Source organism: Mustelus asterias, chromosome 6 (genome assembly GCF_964213995.1).
Source record: "Mustelus asterias chromosome 6, sMusAst1.hap1.1, whole genome shotgun sequence".
Lineage (NCBI taxonomy): Eukaryota > Metazoa > Chordata > Chondrichthyes > Carcharhiniformes > Triakidae > Mustelus > Mustelus asterias.
The window spans coordinates 134,525,609-134,540,403 of record NC_135806.1 but is presented as its reverse complement, the minus strand read 5'-3'; the positions used below and the strand labels follow the sequence as shown (position 1 = coordinate 134,540,403).

Here is a 14,795-nt window from a genome sequence, read left to right as displayed (position 1 = left end):
GTCCCGGAGGCTTTTTAAGCTGAACAAGCAAGCTTTATTTACATCAGCTGCCTGCTGATTTGTCCTGCCTGCTGAGAACTGGCGCATAGTACATGCTACATGCTTTCTAACTAGGAAAACTGCTCCCCTTAGAGAGATTACCCATGCGAGGTGTTGATTGATTATTCAGACCTTTTTACCCTTACTCAGTAAGGCTGACCTTCAAGTGACAATTACCATAGGCATGCCTTTAGATTTTTTTAAAAAATGTAACCGACAGGATGCAAGCATTGTTGACAAGACCAGCATATGTTGCCCTTCACGAATTTGCTTCAGGAAGGTGGTGGTGAGCCGCTTTCTTGAACTGCTGCCGCCCACAGTGCTGTTAGGGAGGGAGTTCCAGAATTTTGACCCAGTGGCAGTGAAGGGACAACAGCCATACAGTATACAATCAGGATGGTGAGCGGCTTGGAGGGGAACTTGCTGGTGGTGGTGTTCCCATCTGTTTGCTGCTTTTGCCCTTCAAGGGGCAGAGGTCACAGATTCAGAAGGTGCTATTGAAGGAGCTTTCAGGGTTGCTGCAGTGTTTGTATCTTATAGTACTCACTGCTGTCACTGTGCTCGAGAGGTGGAGACACTTCTTTTACAGGATGTTGCAATCACTGGGCAGGACAGCATTTTTATTGAACAACCTTAACTGCCCTCATGAAGGTGACGGGGCAGTGCCTTCTTGAAGCACCGCAGGCTATGTGGTGTTGGTCCACCGCAGTGCTGTTAGGGAGGGAGTTTCAAGATTTTGGCCGACAGACATTAAAGGAACGGTTATATAGTTCCAAGTCAGGATGTGTGGCTTCGAGGAAAACTTGCAGGTGGCAGTGTTCCATGCATCTGCTGCCCTTGTCCTTCTAGATGGTAGAGATCATGGATTTGCAAAGTTCTGTCGAAGGAGCCTTTTTGTTAGTTGCTGCAATGCATCTTGTATACGGTAGACACAGTGCTCTCGCCATGCGTCAGCGATGGAGGGAGTAGTGGATGGGGTGCAAATCAAGCAGGCTGCTTTGTCCTAGATGGTGTTGAGCTTCTTGAGTGTTGTTGGAGCAGAACTCATCCAGCCAAGTGGGGAGTATTCTATAACACGCCTGACTTGTACGTTGTAAATGGCGGAAAGGCTTTGGGGAATCAGGAGCGAGTTACTCTCCACAGGATTACCAGCCTTTGACCTGATATTTATATACGAACAAGGGGCAGAAGTAGGCCATTCAGCCTGCTCTGCCTTTTAAGAAGATTACGGTCGATCTGATACTAACCCCAAATCTGCATCCTGCCTACCCCAATTTCCTTTTCATAAAACCATGTGGAGTCTGCCTGATTGCTTATCCAAGCTTCTTAAATGAAAGCTTCTAACATTTTCCCAATGACAGATATTAAGCTAACTGGCCTGTAGTTTCCCACTTTGTCTCCCTGCCTTAACAGAGCTACATTTGCTATCTTCCAACCTAATGGGACCTTCCCCAAATCAATGGAGTTGTGGAAAATTAAAACCAATGCATCAACTATTTCACGAGACACTTCTTTTAAAACCCCAAGGTGAAGTTCATCAGGACCCAGGCTGATCCAGTTCAGTTTTTGGTCAACGGTAACCTCCAGGATGTTGATAGTGGAGGATTCAGCAATGGTAATGCCATTGAATGTCATGGGGAGATGGGTGGATTCTCTCTCACTGGAGATGGTCATTGCCTGGCAGTTGTGTGGCATAAATGTTATTTGCTATTCATTAGCCGAAGCCTGAAATTATCCAAGTCTTGCAGCATTTGGGCATGGACTGCTTCAGTACCAGACGAGTCAAAAATTATATTGATCATTGCACAAACATCCACACTTCTGACCTTATGATGAAGGGAATGTCATTGCTGAAGCAGCTGAAGATGACTGGGCCGAGGACACTCACTTGAGGAACTCTTAGTGATGTCCAGGGTCTGAGGTGATTGGCCACCAATCACCATTCTTTGTGCTAAATATGACTCTAACCAATGGGGACTTTGAGAACCATAGAACCAGGGAAAAGATATGGCACAGAGGCCATTCAGCCTACAGTGTCTGCACCAGTTTCTCCCTTATTCCCATGAATTCCAGTTTGGTTAGGGCTTCTTGATGCCACACTCAAAATGCAGTCACTCCCACCTCATCTTTTGTCCATGTTTGAACTAAGTTCAGCAATGAGGGCAGGAACCAAATGGCCCTGGTGGATTCTAAACTGTGTGCCAGTGAGCAGGTTGTTTCTGTACAAGCACCGCTTGATAGCACTGTCGGTACCCACTTCCATCATCTTGCAGATTATCAAGAGTAGACAGATGGGGTGGTAATTGGACAGGTTGAAGTTGTCCTATGTTTTCTAGGCAGGGCATACCTGAGCACCCTTCCACATTGTCTGGTAGATGCCAGTGCTGTAGCTGTCCTGGAACAGCTTATCCAAGGGTGCAACTAGTTCTGGAGCACAAGTCTTCAGTACTATTGCTGAAATGTTATCAGAGTCCATAGCCTTTGTAGTAACCAGTGCTTTCAGCCTTTTCTTGATCTCACATGCAGTAACTCGAATTAGCCGAATACTGGCATCTGTGATGCTGGGGGCCTCCGAAGAAGGCCAAGATGGATGATTCATTCAGCAATTCTGGCTGAAGATCGTTGTGAATGCTTCATTCTTGTCTTGTGCACAGCTGTGGTGGGCTTTTCCATTATTTAGGATTGGGGTATTTGTGGAGTCTCCTCCTCCAGGTGAGTTGTTTAATTGTCGATCACTGTTCATGACTGGATGTGGCAATACTGCAGAGCTTACATCTGATCTTGAATGTGGGATCACTTAGTTTTATCTGTTGCTTGCTGTTTTATGTGCAAGGAGTTCGGTGTTGTAGCTTCACCAGGTTGACACCTCATTCTGCCCTCATTATTGAACCAGGGTTGATCCCCAGCTTGACCGTAACGATAGAGTGGGGGATATGCTGGGACATGAAGTTACACACTGTGGTTGTATACAATTCTGCTGCTGCCGATAACCCACACCATGTCAAGGATGTCCAGCTTTGAATTACTGGATCTGTTTGATGATGGTACTGTCACACAATTGATTGTTTAATGCGGTGCACAGGGTGCCAATTAAGGACTCTGCTTTGTCCTGGATGGTGTTGCGTTTCTTCAGTGTTGTTGCCATCCAGACAATTGGAGAGTTCCATCACACTTCTGACCTGTGCCTTGTAGATAGTGGACAGTTTTTGAGGAGATAGATGAGTTACTAATCACAGAATTCCCAGCCCCTGACCGGTCCTTAAAGCCGCAGTATTTATACGGCTGGTCGAGTTCAATGGTAACTCCCCAGGATGTTAATTTCATGTTGTGGAATGTCAAAGAAAGATAGCTCTCTTTTTGGTACAAATGTAATTCGTAAATCCATTCAAATTTGATTTGATTTGTCATATGTATTGGGATACAGTGAAAAGTATTATTTCTAGCGTGCTATACAGACAAAACGCACTTCATAGGGTACATAGGGGAGAAGGAAAGGAAAGGGTGTAGAATATTGTGTTACAGTCGCTAGGTCAAGAGAAAGATCAACTTAAATATATGGTAAATTGATGGCAGCAGGGAAGCAGCTGTTCTTGAGTCGGGATCTCAGACTCTTGTATCTTTTTCCCCCAATGCAAGAAGGTAGAGAGAGTATGTCCGGGGTGCGTGGACTCCTTTATTAAGCTGGCTGCTTTGCCGAAGCAGTGGGAAGTGTAGACAGAGTCAACGGATGGGAGGTTGGTTTGCGTGATGGACTGGGCTACCTTCACAACCTTTTGTAGTTTCTTGCGGTCTTGGTCAGAGCAGGAGCCATACCAAACTGAGATACATCCAGAAAGGATGCTTTTGATGGTACATCTGTAAAAATTGCTGAGTCGTAGCGGATATGCCAAATTTCCTAAGCCTCCTGAGAAAGTAGAGGCGTTGATGGGCTTTCTTAACTACAGCATCAGCGTGGGGGAGAACAGGACGGCTTATTGGTGATCTGTACACCTATAAACTTGAAGCCCTTGACTATTTCCACATCAACATCGTTAATGTAGACAGGGACATGTCCTCCACCACTTCCTAAAATCGATGACCATCTCCTTCGTTTTACTGACATTGAGGGAGAGATAATTGTCATTGCACCAGTTCACCAGATTCTCTCTCTCATTCCTGTACTCTGTCTCGTCATTGTTTGAGATCCAACCCACCACAGTGGTGTCATCAGCAAACTTGAAAATGGAATGGGAGCGTAATTTGGCCACACAGTCATAGGTGTATAAGGAGCATAGTAAGGGGCTGAGAACACAGCCTTGTGGGACACTTGTGTTGAGGATAATCGTGGAGCAGGTGTCATTGCCTATCCTTATAGATTGCAGTCTGTGGGTTAGGAAGTCTAGGATCCAATCGCAGAGGGAGGAGCCGAGCCCCAGTCCACAGTTTGGGGATGAGTTTTGTTGACATAATGGTGTTGAAGGCTGAACTGTTGTCAATCAATATAGGTCTGACATAGGTGTCTTTGTTATCTAGGTGTTCCAGGGTTGAGTGCAGGGAGATGGCGTCTGCTGTGGACCTGTTGCGGCGGTAGGCGAACTGTAGTAGGTCCAGGCAATCTGGAAGGCTAGAGTTGATGTGTGCCATAACTAATCTTTCGAAGCACTTCATAATGATGTGCTGGTCTGCCAGCAACTGGTGACTGCTCGCATCACAGTACACATCATCTTGTTCATATACAACTAAATAATGGTCAAAGTAGTTTACAACAATGGGCACAATAAAAATGAATTGCAAAAACTGGCACAGTTTGTAAAGAAAGCAGTTTGTAGAATGCTAGTGTTTTACAACAATGTAATTTATGTGCTATGTTTAAACAAGGTTTTGATTTAAATTTTATTTTATTATCTAACAATATAGATTCCTGCCAGTGTTAGAATAGGACGCCTTTGCTTTATAAAATAATATTGAGTGCATGGCAATACCTCTAAAATTTATTTCAAGTATTTTACCACTCGTCTGTTTGTAACATAGAAAAAATACAATTTGCCTAAACTACTGTCAATATTCACAAATTCACTGGAAGCTTCTGACATAAATACAACATAGCAACCATGTGGTACAACACTTCCATTAGACAGAAGGAAGTGTTTTCTTCAGTAATTCATCGGTAAATTAGCTTAGACACCAGTCAGTTCAATTGTGTGTCACAAAATCAAGCTGACAATGTCAACTTCTGGGATGCAGAGGTGAAAACGATTCTTAATTCGTAATTGCTACTAAAAAAGGTCAATGCAATTATTTATTTGGAATTCTCAAATGATTGAAGACAAAATGATCCAGTTTATTTCATGCAAAACTCTTCTTTTAGAATGAAATGTTTAATATAAACATGCCAACATTCAAAAATAGAATCATGCTTACAAGATAGAAATCGAAAAATTCTAACTTTCAGTTCGTGACACGATACACTCACATGACACTCTCCTCTCTATAATAAAAGCAAAATACTGTGGATGCTGGAATCTGAAACAAAAACAGAAAACGCTGGAAAATCTCAGCAAGGTCTGATAGCATCCGTGGGGAGAGAATAGAGCCAACGTTTCCAGTCTGGATGATCCTTCATCAGAGCTCTGATTCAAAATGTTGGTTCTATTCTCAGATGCTGTCAGACATGCTGAGACACACTGTTTCCTATTTTAACAGAGCATTCACCTATTCAAGACACCACTTGAAAACTAGCCAAAGGGTTATTACAGAACACGACGAATGCACAAATAACCATCTTATTTCAGAGTATATCAGATTTGTTAATACCAAATGGGAGGGGGGGGCGAAATCTGAAAAGATTTTATCTGAAAATAAGATCTGAAAAGAACCCCGTTCAACAGTTTTTTGTTCAATGTCTTTTGGACAATGGAGAGCTTTAAATAATTGCTCCTGCAATCAGAGTCCGTACAAATCACATCACAGCCACAAGAGTACGTGCAATTTTGATGGTTACAAACCAAAAAAAAAAATATTTTCCGGGATTTGGATATTACTGGCTGGGCCAGCATTTATTGCCCATTCCTAATTTCTCACAGGAGATCACGTATAGTATGCTGTTTGAGGGACTAATCATCCTGAAGTCCCCGCCCCCTCTCAGCATCCCCAAAAAGTAGTCTAGTGGCAAGAGATCCTGTCTTAATACTTGATGGCCTCCAGAATTTAAATTCCAATAGATGTCAAAATCTAACTTGTCAATTATGCTGACACATTTTGCCAGTCAGTCCCAAAGACAGCATGATTAAAGGTCGGAGTTCAAAATTAAAGTTGATGCAACAGGGTAATATTGCGCACCTTCATTTAACTTGTCAGCTGCAGTTATAGAGAAGTGACCGGTCTCAGAATGAAAGGCAGTGTCCAGCAGTAGCTGACAATCCCACCTGGCTGCAATTCAGACATTTGGGGCCCAGGAGAGATGCACGTTCTCTCATGCAGGTACTGGTCAGAAGACTTAAAAATATCTTAAAAAGCATCCACATATTCTTGAAACATGTGAATGAGCACTGGCCGAGTATAGGTATCACATTTTAAGTTCAACGAACCCCTACACACTTTGTAAAGTTAGTCTGGTAATTCGATGGAGTTAGACTGCCTCTCGTGCCACACGCACACTCATTACACAGAATTAAAAGCAAAGAAACAGGCCATCCAATCCAATTGCTACCTGCTCCAGATTAACTTCATCCAACTCCACAAGCATGTTCTTCAAATTCCTCCCATTCATATAATTAGCAATGAACACCCCCACTTTGCGATTTTATGATATAGGGCGGCATGGTGGCACAGTGGTGAGCACTGCTGCCTCAGAGCGCCAGGGACCCGGGTTCAACTCCAGCCTTGGGTCACTGTCTGTGTGGAGTTTGCACGTTCCCCCTGTGTTTGCGTGGGTTTCCTCTGGATGCTCTGGTTTCCTCCCACAGTCCAAAGATCATAGAATCTTACAGTGCAGAAGGAGGTCATTCCGGCCCATCGAGTCTGCATCAACCATATTCCCACCCAGGCCCTATCCCCGTAATCCCACATATTTATCCCCCAACATTAAAGGGCAATTTAGCACGGCCAATCCACCTAACCTGCACATCTTTGGACTGTGGGAGGAAACCGGAGCACCCGGAGGAAACCCAGGCAGACACGAGGAGAAGGTGCAAACTCCACACAGACAGTGACCCAAGCCGGGAATCGAACCCAGATCCCTGGAGCTGTGAAGCAGCAGTGCTAACCACTGTGCTACCGTACCGTAGAGGTGTGATCATCCCTGTTATGACCTCAGCTGATGCTGCTACTGGACAGTCAGGCCCCAGAATGGTTCAACAGAGCGTAGCTCTTTTTTTTGTTTAGAAACGTGGATGAACAGAGTCACAGGGCTGCCAATTCATAAAACAAGGAATAAAACACTTATTAACCAAGAAAAGATGATACATTAATCCCTCACTCCCACCACACATTTACAAGTATGCACAGGTTCAGAAGGATTACACAAGTTACAAATTATCTTAAAACCTAATATTCTTGGAAAGTACACAGTCCATGTAAACCAAGCGACAAAAATGTGATCAGACACATCACACTCTGAAACCGAGCGGCAAATGCCACCCAATACAGCTCCTGTGGATTTCTCATCAAATTCCCCCCAGATGCTTGTCACACAGTCAACTGGTCTCACTGGAACTCTGACTGGCACAAACTCTACTCTCAAAAAGAAATGCCTGAGAATATTCTCCTAAACAATGCTTTCTCTTGGATGCCTTCACCAAGGATCCACTTCCAGGATTTCAATCTCTCCTTTCAATGTTCCTCTCCCTTTGATTATCACGTGTATTGAAGGTTACACATAATCTCTCAGGTACCCAGCCATGCCAACAGAACACTACTGCTTCACAGGCTGCATTTGAATGTCACCAACCTTTTGATTTATCTCGGAGGTCTGGCTCCTCACTACATTTGGTTCTTGCAGCTGTCTCTTGAACTCAGAGGCAGTTTTTTTTACCTTAATTCCACCCACCAGGATTCTGTTTTTAAAAGAGCATTCAATTCCCTGGTGTTCTCTGGTTCTTCTGCCAATGGAAACCATTTTTCTCGATCCACTCTGTCCAGATCTCTCATGATTTTGGACACTTATCATATCTCTTCCCAACCTTCACTTATCAAAAGCGAGAACAACCCTGAGTTTCTCCAAACTATCCATGTAATTTAACTCCCTCACCTCTGGAACGATTCTGAGAAATCTTTTCAGTACTTGTTGAGCCTTGACATCAGTCTTAAAATTTGGTGCCCAGAACTAGACACAATACTCTAATTGAGGCTGTACCAGAGTTTTAGAAAAGGTCTTCACAGTTTCCTTGTTTTTGTACTCTGAGCCCTCACTTTTGAAGCCCAGGATCCTCTCTGCTTTATGAACCGCTTTCTAATGTGCCCTGTAACATTCAACGATTTCTGAAATGGCCGAGCAAGCCACTCAGTGCAAGGGCAAGTTAAGGATGGACAATCAATGTTGGCCCAGCCAAAATGCCTACATCCCATGAATGAATAAAAAGAATCCAACTGAGGTTATACCGACTGGCCTGTCATTACCAAGTTGAATCTTACACTCATTTTTAGACAATCATGCAACATTTGCAATCCTCCAGTCTTCTGATCTCAATTCTTCCCCTACCCTCTCTGCAAGGAACATTACGACTATTGCGGCTAGTGCCGCTGCCATTTCCACACTTACTCCCCATAGCATCCAAAGATGCATCCCTTCCAGTCCTGGAGACATCAACTAAAGCCAGCCTGTCTAATACTTCCTAAATATCAACTGTTAGCCCAGCTAGAAGAGACCACAATTCCACATGATTACACGCCTGGCTGAGGAATTAAAACTGCAATTGCAAAGATGCTAATGAAAACAGTGGCACGCACCAACATCATACAATTAAGCCATTGCATTGCACTGCACTCAACAGTTTGAAAAAAACAGAACTAAAAAAGTTTCATACCAAATGTCCTTCACCGCGTGCTTTATTCTGTAACGCTTCCCGCTTTCGCTGCCAAAATTCTTCCACTTGTTTTGCCCTTTCTGCAGCTGCATATCCTCGCTGCCTGCAAAAATAGATAGCTAGATTTTAAAAAAGCTTCATTACAAGATGTTAATTTATTTGCATTTATAGAAAGCCAAGACTCATAGAATCCCTACAACGCCGAAAGAGGCCATTCGGCCCATCGAGCCTGCACCGACAACAATCCCGCCCAGGCACTACCCCCGTAACCCCACATATTTACCTTGCTAATCCCTCTGACACCAAGGGTCAATTTAGTATGGACTATTTACCTGACCCGCACATCTTTGGACTGTGGGAGGAAGCCAGAGCACCCAGGGGAGACCCATGCAGACACAGGGAGAACGTGCAGATTCCACACAGTCGCTGACCCAAGGCCAGAATCGAAACCAGGTCCCTGGCGCGGTGAGGCAGCAGTGCTAATCACTGTGCCATCATGCCACCCTCCCTCCAGACTCACTCTAAACAATTACGGTACAAATCACTTCCTTCAAAAAATGCCATAGAAATGCTCCTACCAGTAAGTAAGTTGCACAGAGGGTTCAGAGATAACAAAGTAGCATGGTGCTGGACTTGCATCTAGGCTGGGTAGGAGTGGATAATTTTCACCAGTGAAGTTCTACAATTTAGGAAACCAAACTTTTTTTTTCCAAAAATAACCTTTCACGAATTTACTGTCATCAACAATGGAATATATTTTGTGCATGGCCCTTATAGATGGGTGGCTTGATGACATAACTGTGCACATTTATGCATCGTACAAATGAGTAAACTTCAATTTGAGAGGGATAGTGGGGATGAGGAAGATGAGCCTGAAGAGGTGCAGAGGCTGATCTACTTTTAACAACTATGATTTCACAAAACTACAAAAGGTTTTTTAATAAAACATTTTTTATTCAGATGGAGAATGGAGTAGTTGATTCAGAGACTAGAGTGCTGAATCTTAATAAAGGAAACTATGAGGATATGAAGCATGAGTTGGCCTTGATAGATTGGGGAAGAGTTACTTAAAGGGGTTTCAGTGGATAGGCAATAGCAAACATTCAAGGAACACATGGGGGAACTGCAGCAACTGTTTATTCCTGTCTGGCACAAAAGCAAAATGGGTAAGAGGGCCAATCCATGGCTTACAAAGGAAATTAGAGAAGAGTATCCAATTTAAGGAAGAAGCATACAGATTGGCGAAAAACAATAATAGGTCTGAGGATTGGGAGCAGTTTAGAATTCAGCAAAGAAGGACCGAGGGATTGACTAAGAAGGGGAATATACAGTAGGAAAGTAAGCTTACAGGGAACATAAAGACTGACACTATAGATATGTGAAGAGAAAGAGGTTGGTGAAGACAAATGTAGGTCCCCTACAGACAGAAACAGGCAAATGTATAAAAGGGGACAAAGAAATAGCCGAGCAACTGAATACATACTTTGGTTCAGTCTCCACAAAAGAGGATGCAAATCAAATGCCAGAAATGTTGGAGAATGCAAGATTTAGTGAGGGGGAAGAACTGAGGTAGATCAATATTAGTGGGAAAATTGATGCGATTGAAGGCGGATAAATCCCCAGGGCCTGATAATCTACATCCCAGAGTACTTTAGGAAGTGGCTCCAGAAATAGTGAATGCATTGGTGGTCATCTTCCAGGATTCTTTACACTCTGGAACAGTCTCAGCAGATTGGAGGGTAGCTAATATCACTTCAATATTCAAAAAGGGAGGTAGAGAGAAAACAGGAAATTATAGACCAGTAAGCTTAACATCGGTAGTGGGGAAAATTCTCGAATCCATTATCAAGGACTTTATAGCAAAGCATTTAGAAAGCAGTGGCAGGATCAGACAGAGTCAGCATGGAAGGGGAAATCATGCTTGACAAATTTGTTGGAATTCTTTGAAGATGTAACTAGTAGAGTTAGCTAAGGGGAACCAGTCGATATGGTATATTTGGACTTTCAGAAAGTGTTTGACAAAGTCCCGCTCAAGAGATTATCATGCAAGATTAAAGCGCATGGGATTGGGGGAAGTGTATGGAGAGGGATAGAAAACTGGTTGGCAGAGAGGAAACAAAGAGTAGGAATTAATGGGTGCTTTTCAAATTGGCAGGCAGTAACTAGTGGGGTGCCACAGGGATCGGTGCTGGGACCCCAGCTATTCACAATACATATTAATGATTTGGATGAGGGAACAAAATATAACATCTCAAAGTTTGCAGATGATACCAAGTTGGGTGGGAGGATGAACTGTGACGAGGATGTAGAGATCCTTCAGAATGATCTGGACAGGTTGGGTGACTGGGCTAATCAATGGCAGATGCAGTATAATTTGGATAAATGTGAGGTTATTCACTTTGGAAGCAAAAACGAGAAGGCAGATTACTATCTGAAAGTCTGTAAATTGGGAGAGGGGAGTATGCAGTGGGATCTGGGTGTCCTTGTGCACTAGTCGCTTAAGGTAAGCATGCAGGTGCAACAGGCGGTAAAGAAGGCAAATGGCATGTTGGCTTGCATTGCGAGAGGTTTCAAGTACAGGAGCAGGGATGTGTTGCTGCAATTATACAGGGCCTTGGAGAGAGCACACCTAGAGTATTGCCTGCAGTTTTGGTCTCCTTTTCTGAGGAAGGGTGTTCTTGCTCTTGAGGGAGTGCAGAGAAGATTTACCATGCTGATTCCGGGGATGGCGGGACTAATGTATGAGGAGAGATTGACTAGGTTAGGATTGTTTTCGCTGGAGTTCAGACGAATGAGGGGGGGTCTCAGAGATTTATAGAATTCTAACAGGACTAGACAAGGTAAATGCAGGGAGGATGTTCCCAATGGCAGGAAAGTCCAGAACCAGGGGTCACAGTATGAGGATTTGGGGTAGACCATTTAGGACGGAGGTGAGAAGACATTTCTTCACCCAAAGAGTGGTAAGCTTGTGGAATTCATCACCACAGGAAGTAGTTGATGCCAAAACATTGAATGTATTCAAGAGGCAGCTAGATATAGCACTTGGAGTGCATGGGATCAAAGGCTATGGGGAAAAAGCTGGATTAGGCTATCGAGTTGGATGATCAGCCATGACCGCAATCAATGGCGGAGCAGGCTCGAAGAGCCAAATGGCCTCTTCCTATCTTCTATGTTTTTATGTTTTCTCAAATATAATAAGTGTACAAAGTAGAAAAGTGCATGTCACTTATGAAAAACTGGAAATGCAGAAAGAGAAACAGGGATAACATTCACCCAGTTTCTCCCACAACACGTCTCCTGTTCCACCAGAGACCCAAACATTCTGGACCACTGCTACACAAATATCAAAAATGCCTACTGCTCTATTGTCCGCCCATACTTTGGCCAATCAGGCAACAAGGTTGTGCTCCTGCTCCCGGCTTACAAGCACAAACTGAAACAGGAGAATCCGTCAAAGAAAGTCGTGCAATGTTGGTCTGAGGAATCAGATGATCTCCAATGGGACTGCTTTGAGTCAGTAGACTGGTCAGTACTTAAAAACTCTGCGACCATCATGAATGAGTACACCACTACAGGAATTGGCTTCATTATCAAATGTGTAGAAGAACGTGTGTCAAAGAAGCAAATCTGTGTGTTCCCCAACCAGAAATCATGGGTTAACAGGGTTAACTGCCTGCTGAAGTCCACGTGAGGCGTTCAAGTCAGGTGACCCTGACCTATTCAAGAAATCATGATGTGGAGATGCCGGCGTTGGACTGGGGTAAACACAGTAAGAAGTTTAACAACACCAGGTTAAAGTCCAACAGGTTTATTTGGTAGCAAAAGCTACCAAATATTGGGTTTATGTCACACTATTTGTAACTCCCACAGTTGCGTGGACCTGCAGAGTTTCACTGGCTGTCTTGTCTGGAGACAATACACATCTTTTTAGCCTGTCTTGATGCTCTCTCCACTCCCATTGTTTTGTTTCTTAAAGACTGGATTAGTTGTAAGTATTCGCATTCCAACCATTATTCATGTAAATTGAGTCTGTGTCTTTATAAGTTCTGTTTGTGAACAGAATTCCCACTCACCTGAAGAAGGGGCTTAGAGCCTCGAAAGCTTGTGTGGCTTTTGCTACCAAATAAACCTGTTGGACTTTAACCTGGTGTTGTTAAACTTCTTACTCTATTCAAGAAAGCCACATATGATCTAAGGTGATTCATCAAAGACGCCAAAAGTCAGTACTGGACCAAGCTAGAGTCTCAGGTTAGCCACATGGACTCCCGCCGACTATGGCAAGGTCTGCAAAACATAACAGGCTACAAGAGGAAAGCATGTAAAATCAGCGGCATCAATGCATCCCTGCCCGATAAGTTCAACGCATTCTATGCCCGTTTTGAGCAAGAGGTCAGCGAGAGCATGCCCTCCACCCCAGAAGCCTTGGCAAACCTATATCTCAGGTCACCACTGCAGATATCAGAGCAGCCTTCTCGAAAATGAACCCATGGAAAGTGATTGGCCCGGATGGGGTACCTGGATCAGCACTCAGATCCTGCGCAGACCAGCTAGCGGGGAAATTCACAGAGATCTTCAACCTCTCTTTACATCAATCTGAGGTCCCTATCCGCTTCAAGACGACGACCATCATCCCAGTACCAAAGAAGAGCCAGGCAGGTGGCTCTGACATCCATCATTATGAAGTGCTTCGAAAGGTTAATCATGGCACGAATCAACTCCAGCCTCCTATATGGCCTGGATCCACTACAGTTCGCCTATGAGGTAATGGGGTTAAAGGTAGACAAGTCTACCACAACATTTCCACAGACAGCATCTCCCTAGCCCTACATTCAACCCTGAAAGAAATGAGATAACAAAGACACCTATGTCAGACTCCGATAAACTGACGACAATTCAGTCTTCAACACCATTATTGCTACAAAACTCATCTGCAACTGGACCCTAGACTTCCTAACCCACAGACCGCAATCAGTAAGGATAAGCAGCAACACCTCCTCCACGATCATCTTCAACACTAGTACCCCACAAGACTGTGTCCTCACCCCCTACCATACTCCTTATACACCTATAACTGTGTGGCCAAATTCCCTCCAATTCGATTTTCAAGTTGCTGATGTCACCCCCGTAGTGGGTTGGATCTCAAACAATGACGAGAGACAGTACAGGAAAGAGATAGAGAATCTGATAAACTGGTGCAATGAAAATAATCTCTCCCTCAAATGCCAATAAAACCAAGGAGGTGGTCATCGACTTCAGGAAGCGTAGTGGAGGACATGCCCCAGTCTATGGGGACGAACTAGGAATGGTCGAGAGCTTCAAGTTTTTAGGTGTCCAAATCACTGACAACCTGTCCTGGTCCCTCCATTCCGATGCTACATTTAAGAATGCCCACCAATGCCTCTACTTTCTCAGGAGGCCAAGGAAACTTGGCAGGTCCGATGCGACTCTCACCAACTTTTACAGATGCATTATAGAAAGCATTCTTTCTGGTTGTATGACAGCTTGGTATGGCTCCTGCTCTGTCCAAGCCTGCAAGAAACTACAATGGGTTGTGAACGAAGCCCAGTCCATCACTCAAACCAGCTTCTCCCAAGACAGTTACATGGGTTTCTCTAATACTTTGTACACTGTCTACTCTTGTGCAAGAGTTAACAGCATCAAGGCCCTCAATCATGGATACATTTACAACTAAACTCATCCATTTTTCATTCAACATTTTCTCCCCTCCAAAAGAGATTACAAGGTAACAATGAG

The 14,795-nt window shown here is 43.9% G+C and overlaps 1 protein-coding gene across 4 annotated transcripts in view; it reads right to left on the bottom strand.

Annotated features, from left to right (window-relative positions):
- The window catches only part of nek1 (NIMA-related kinase 1), a 159,887-nt gene that overhangs the window by 87,197 nt on the left and 57,895 nt on the right, over positions 1–14,795 (bottom strand). For all 4 annotated transcript variants that reach the window (XM_078215147.1, XM_078215149.1, XM_078215148.1 and 1 more), the window contains one exon: positions 9,042–9,144. In XM_078215147.1, coding sequence (XP_078071273.1) covers positions 9,042–9,144 — 103 coding nt within the window. The remainder of the gene's footprint in view (positions 1–9,041; positions 9,145–14,795) is intronic.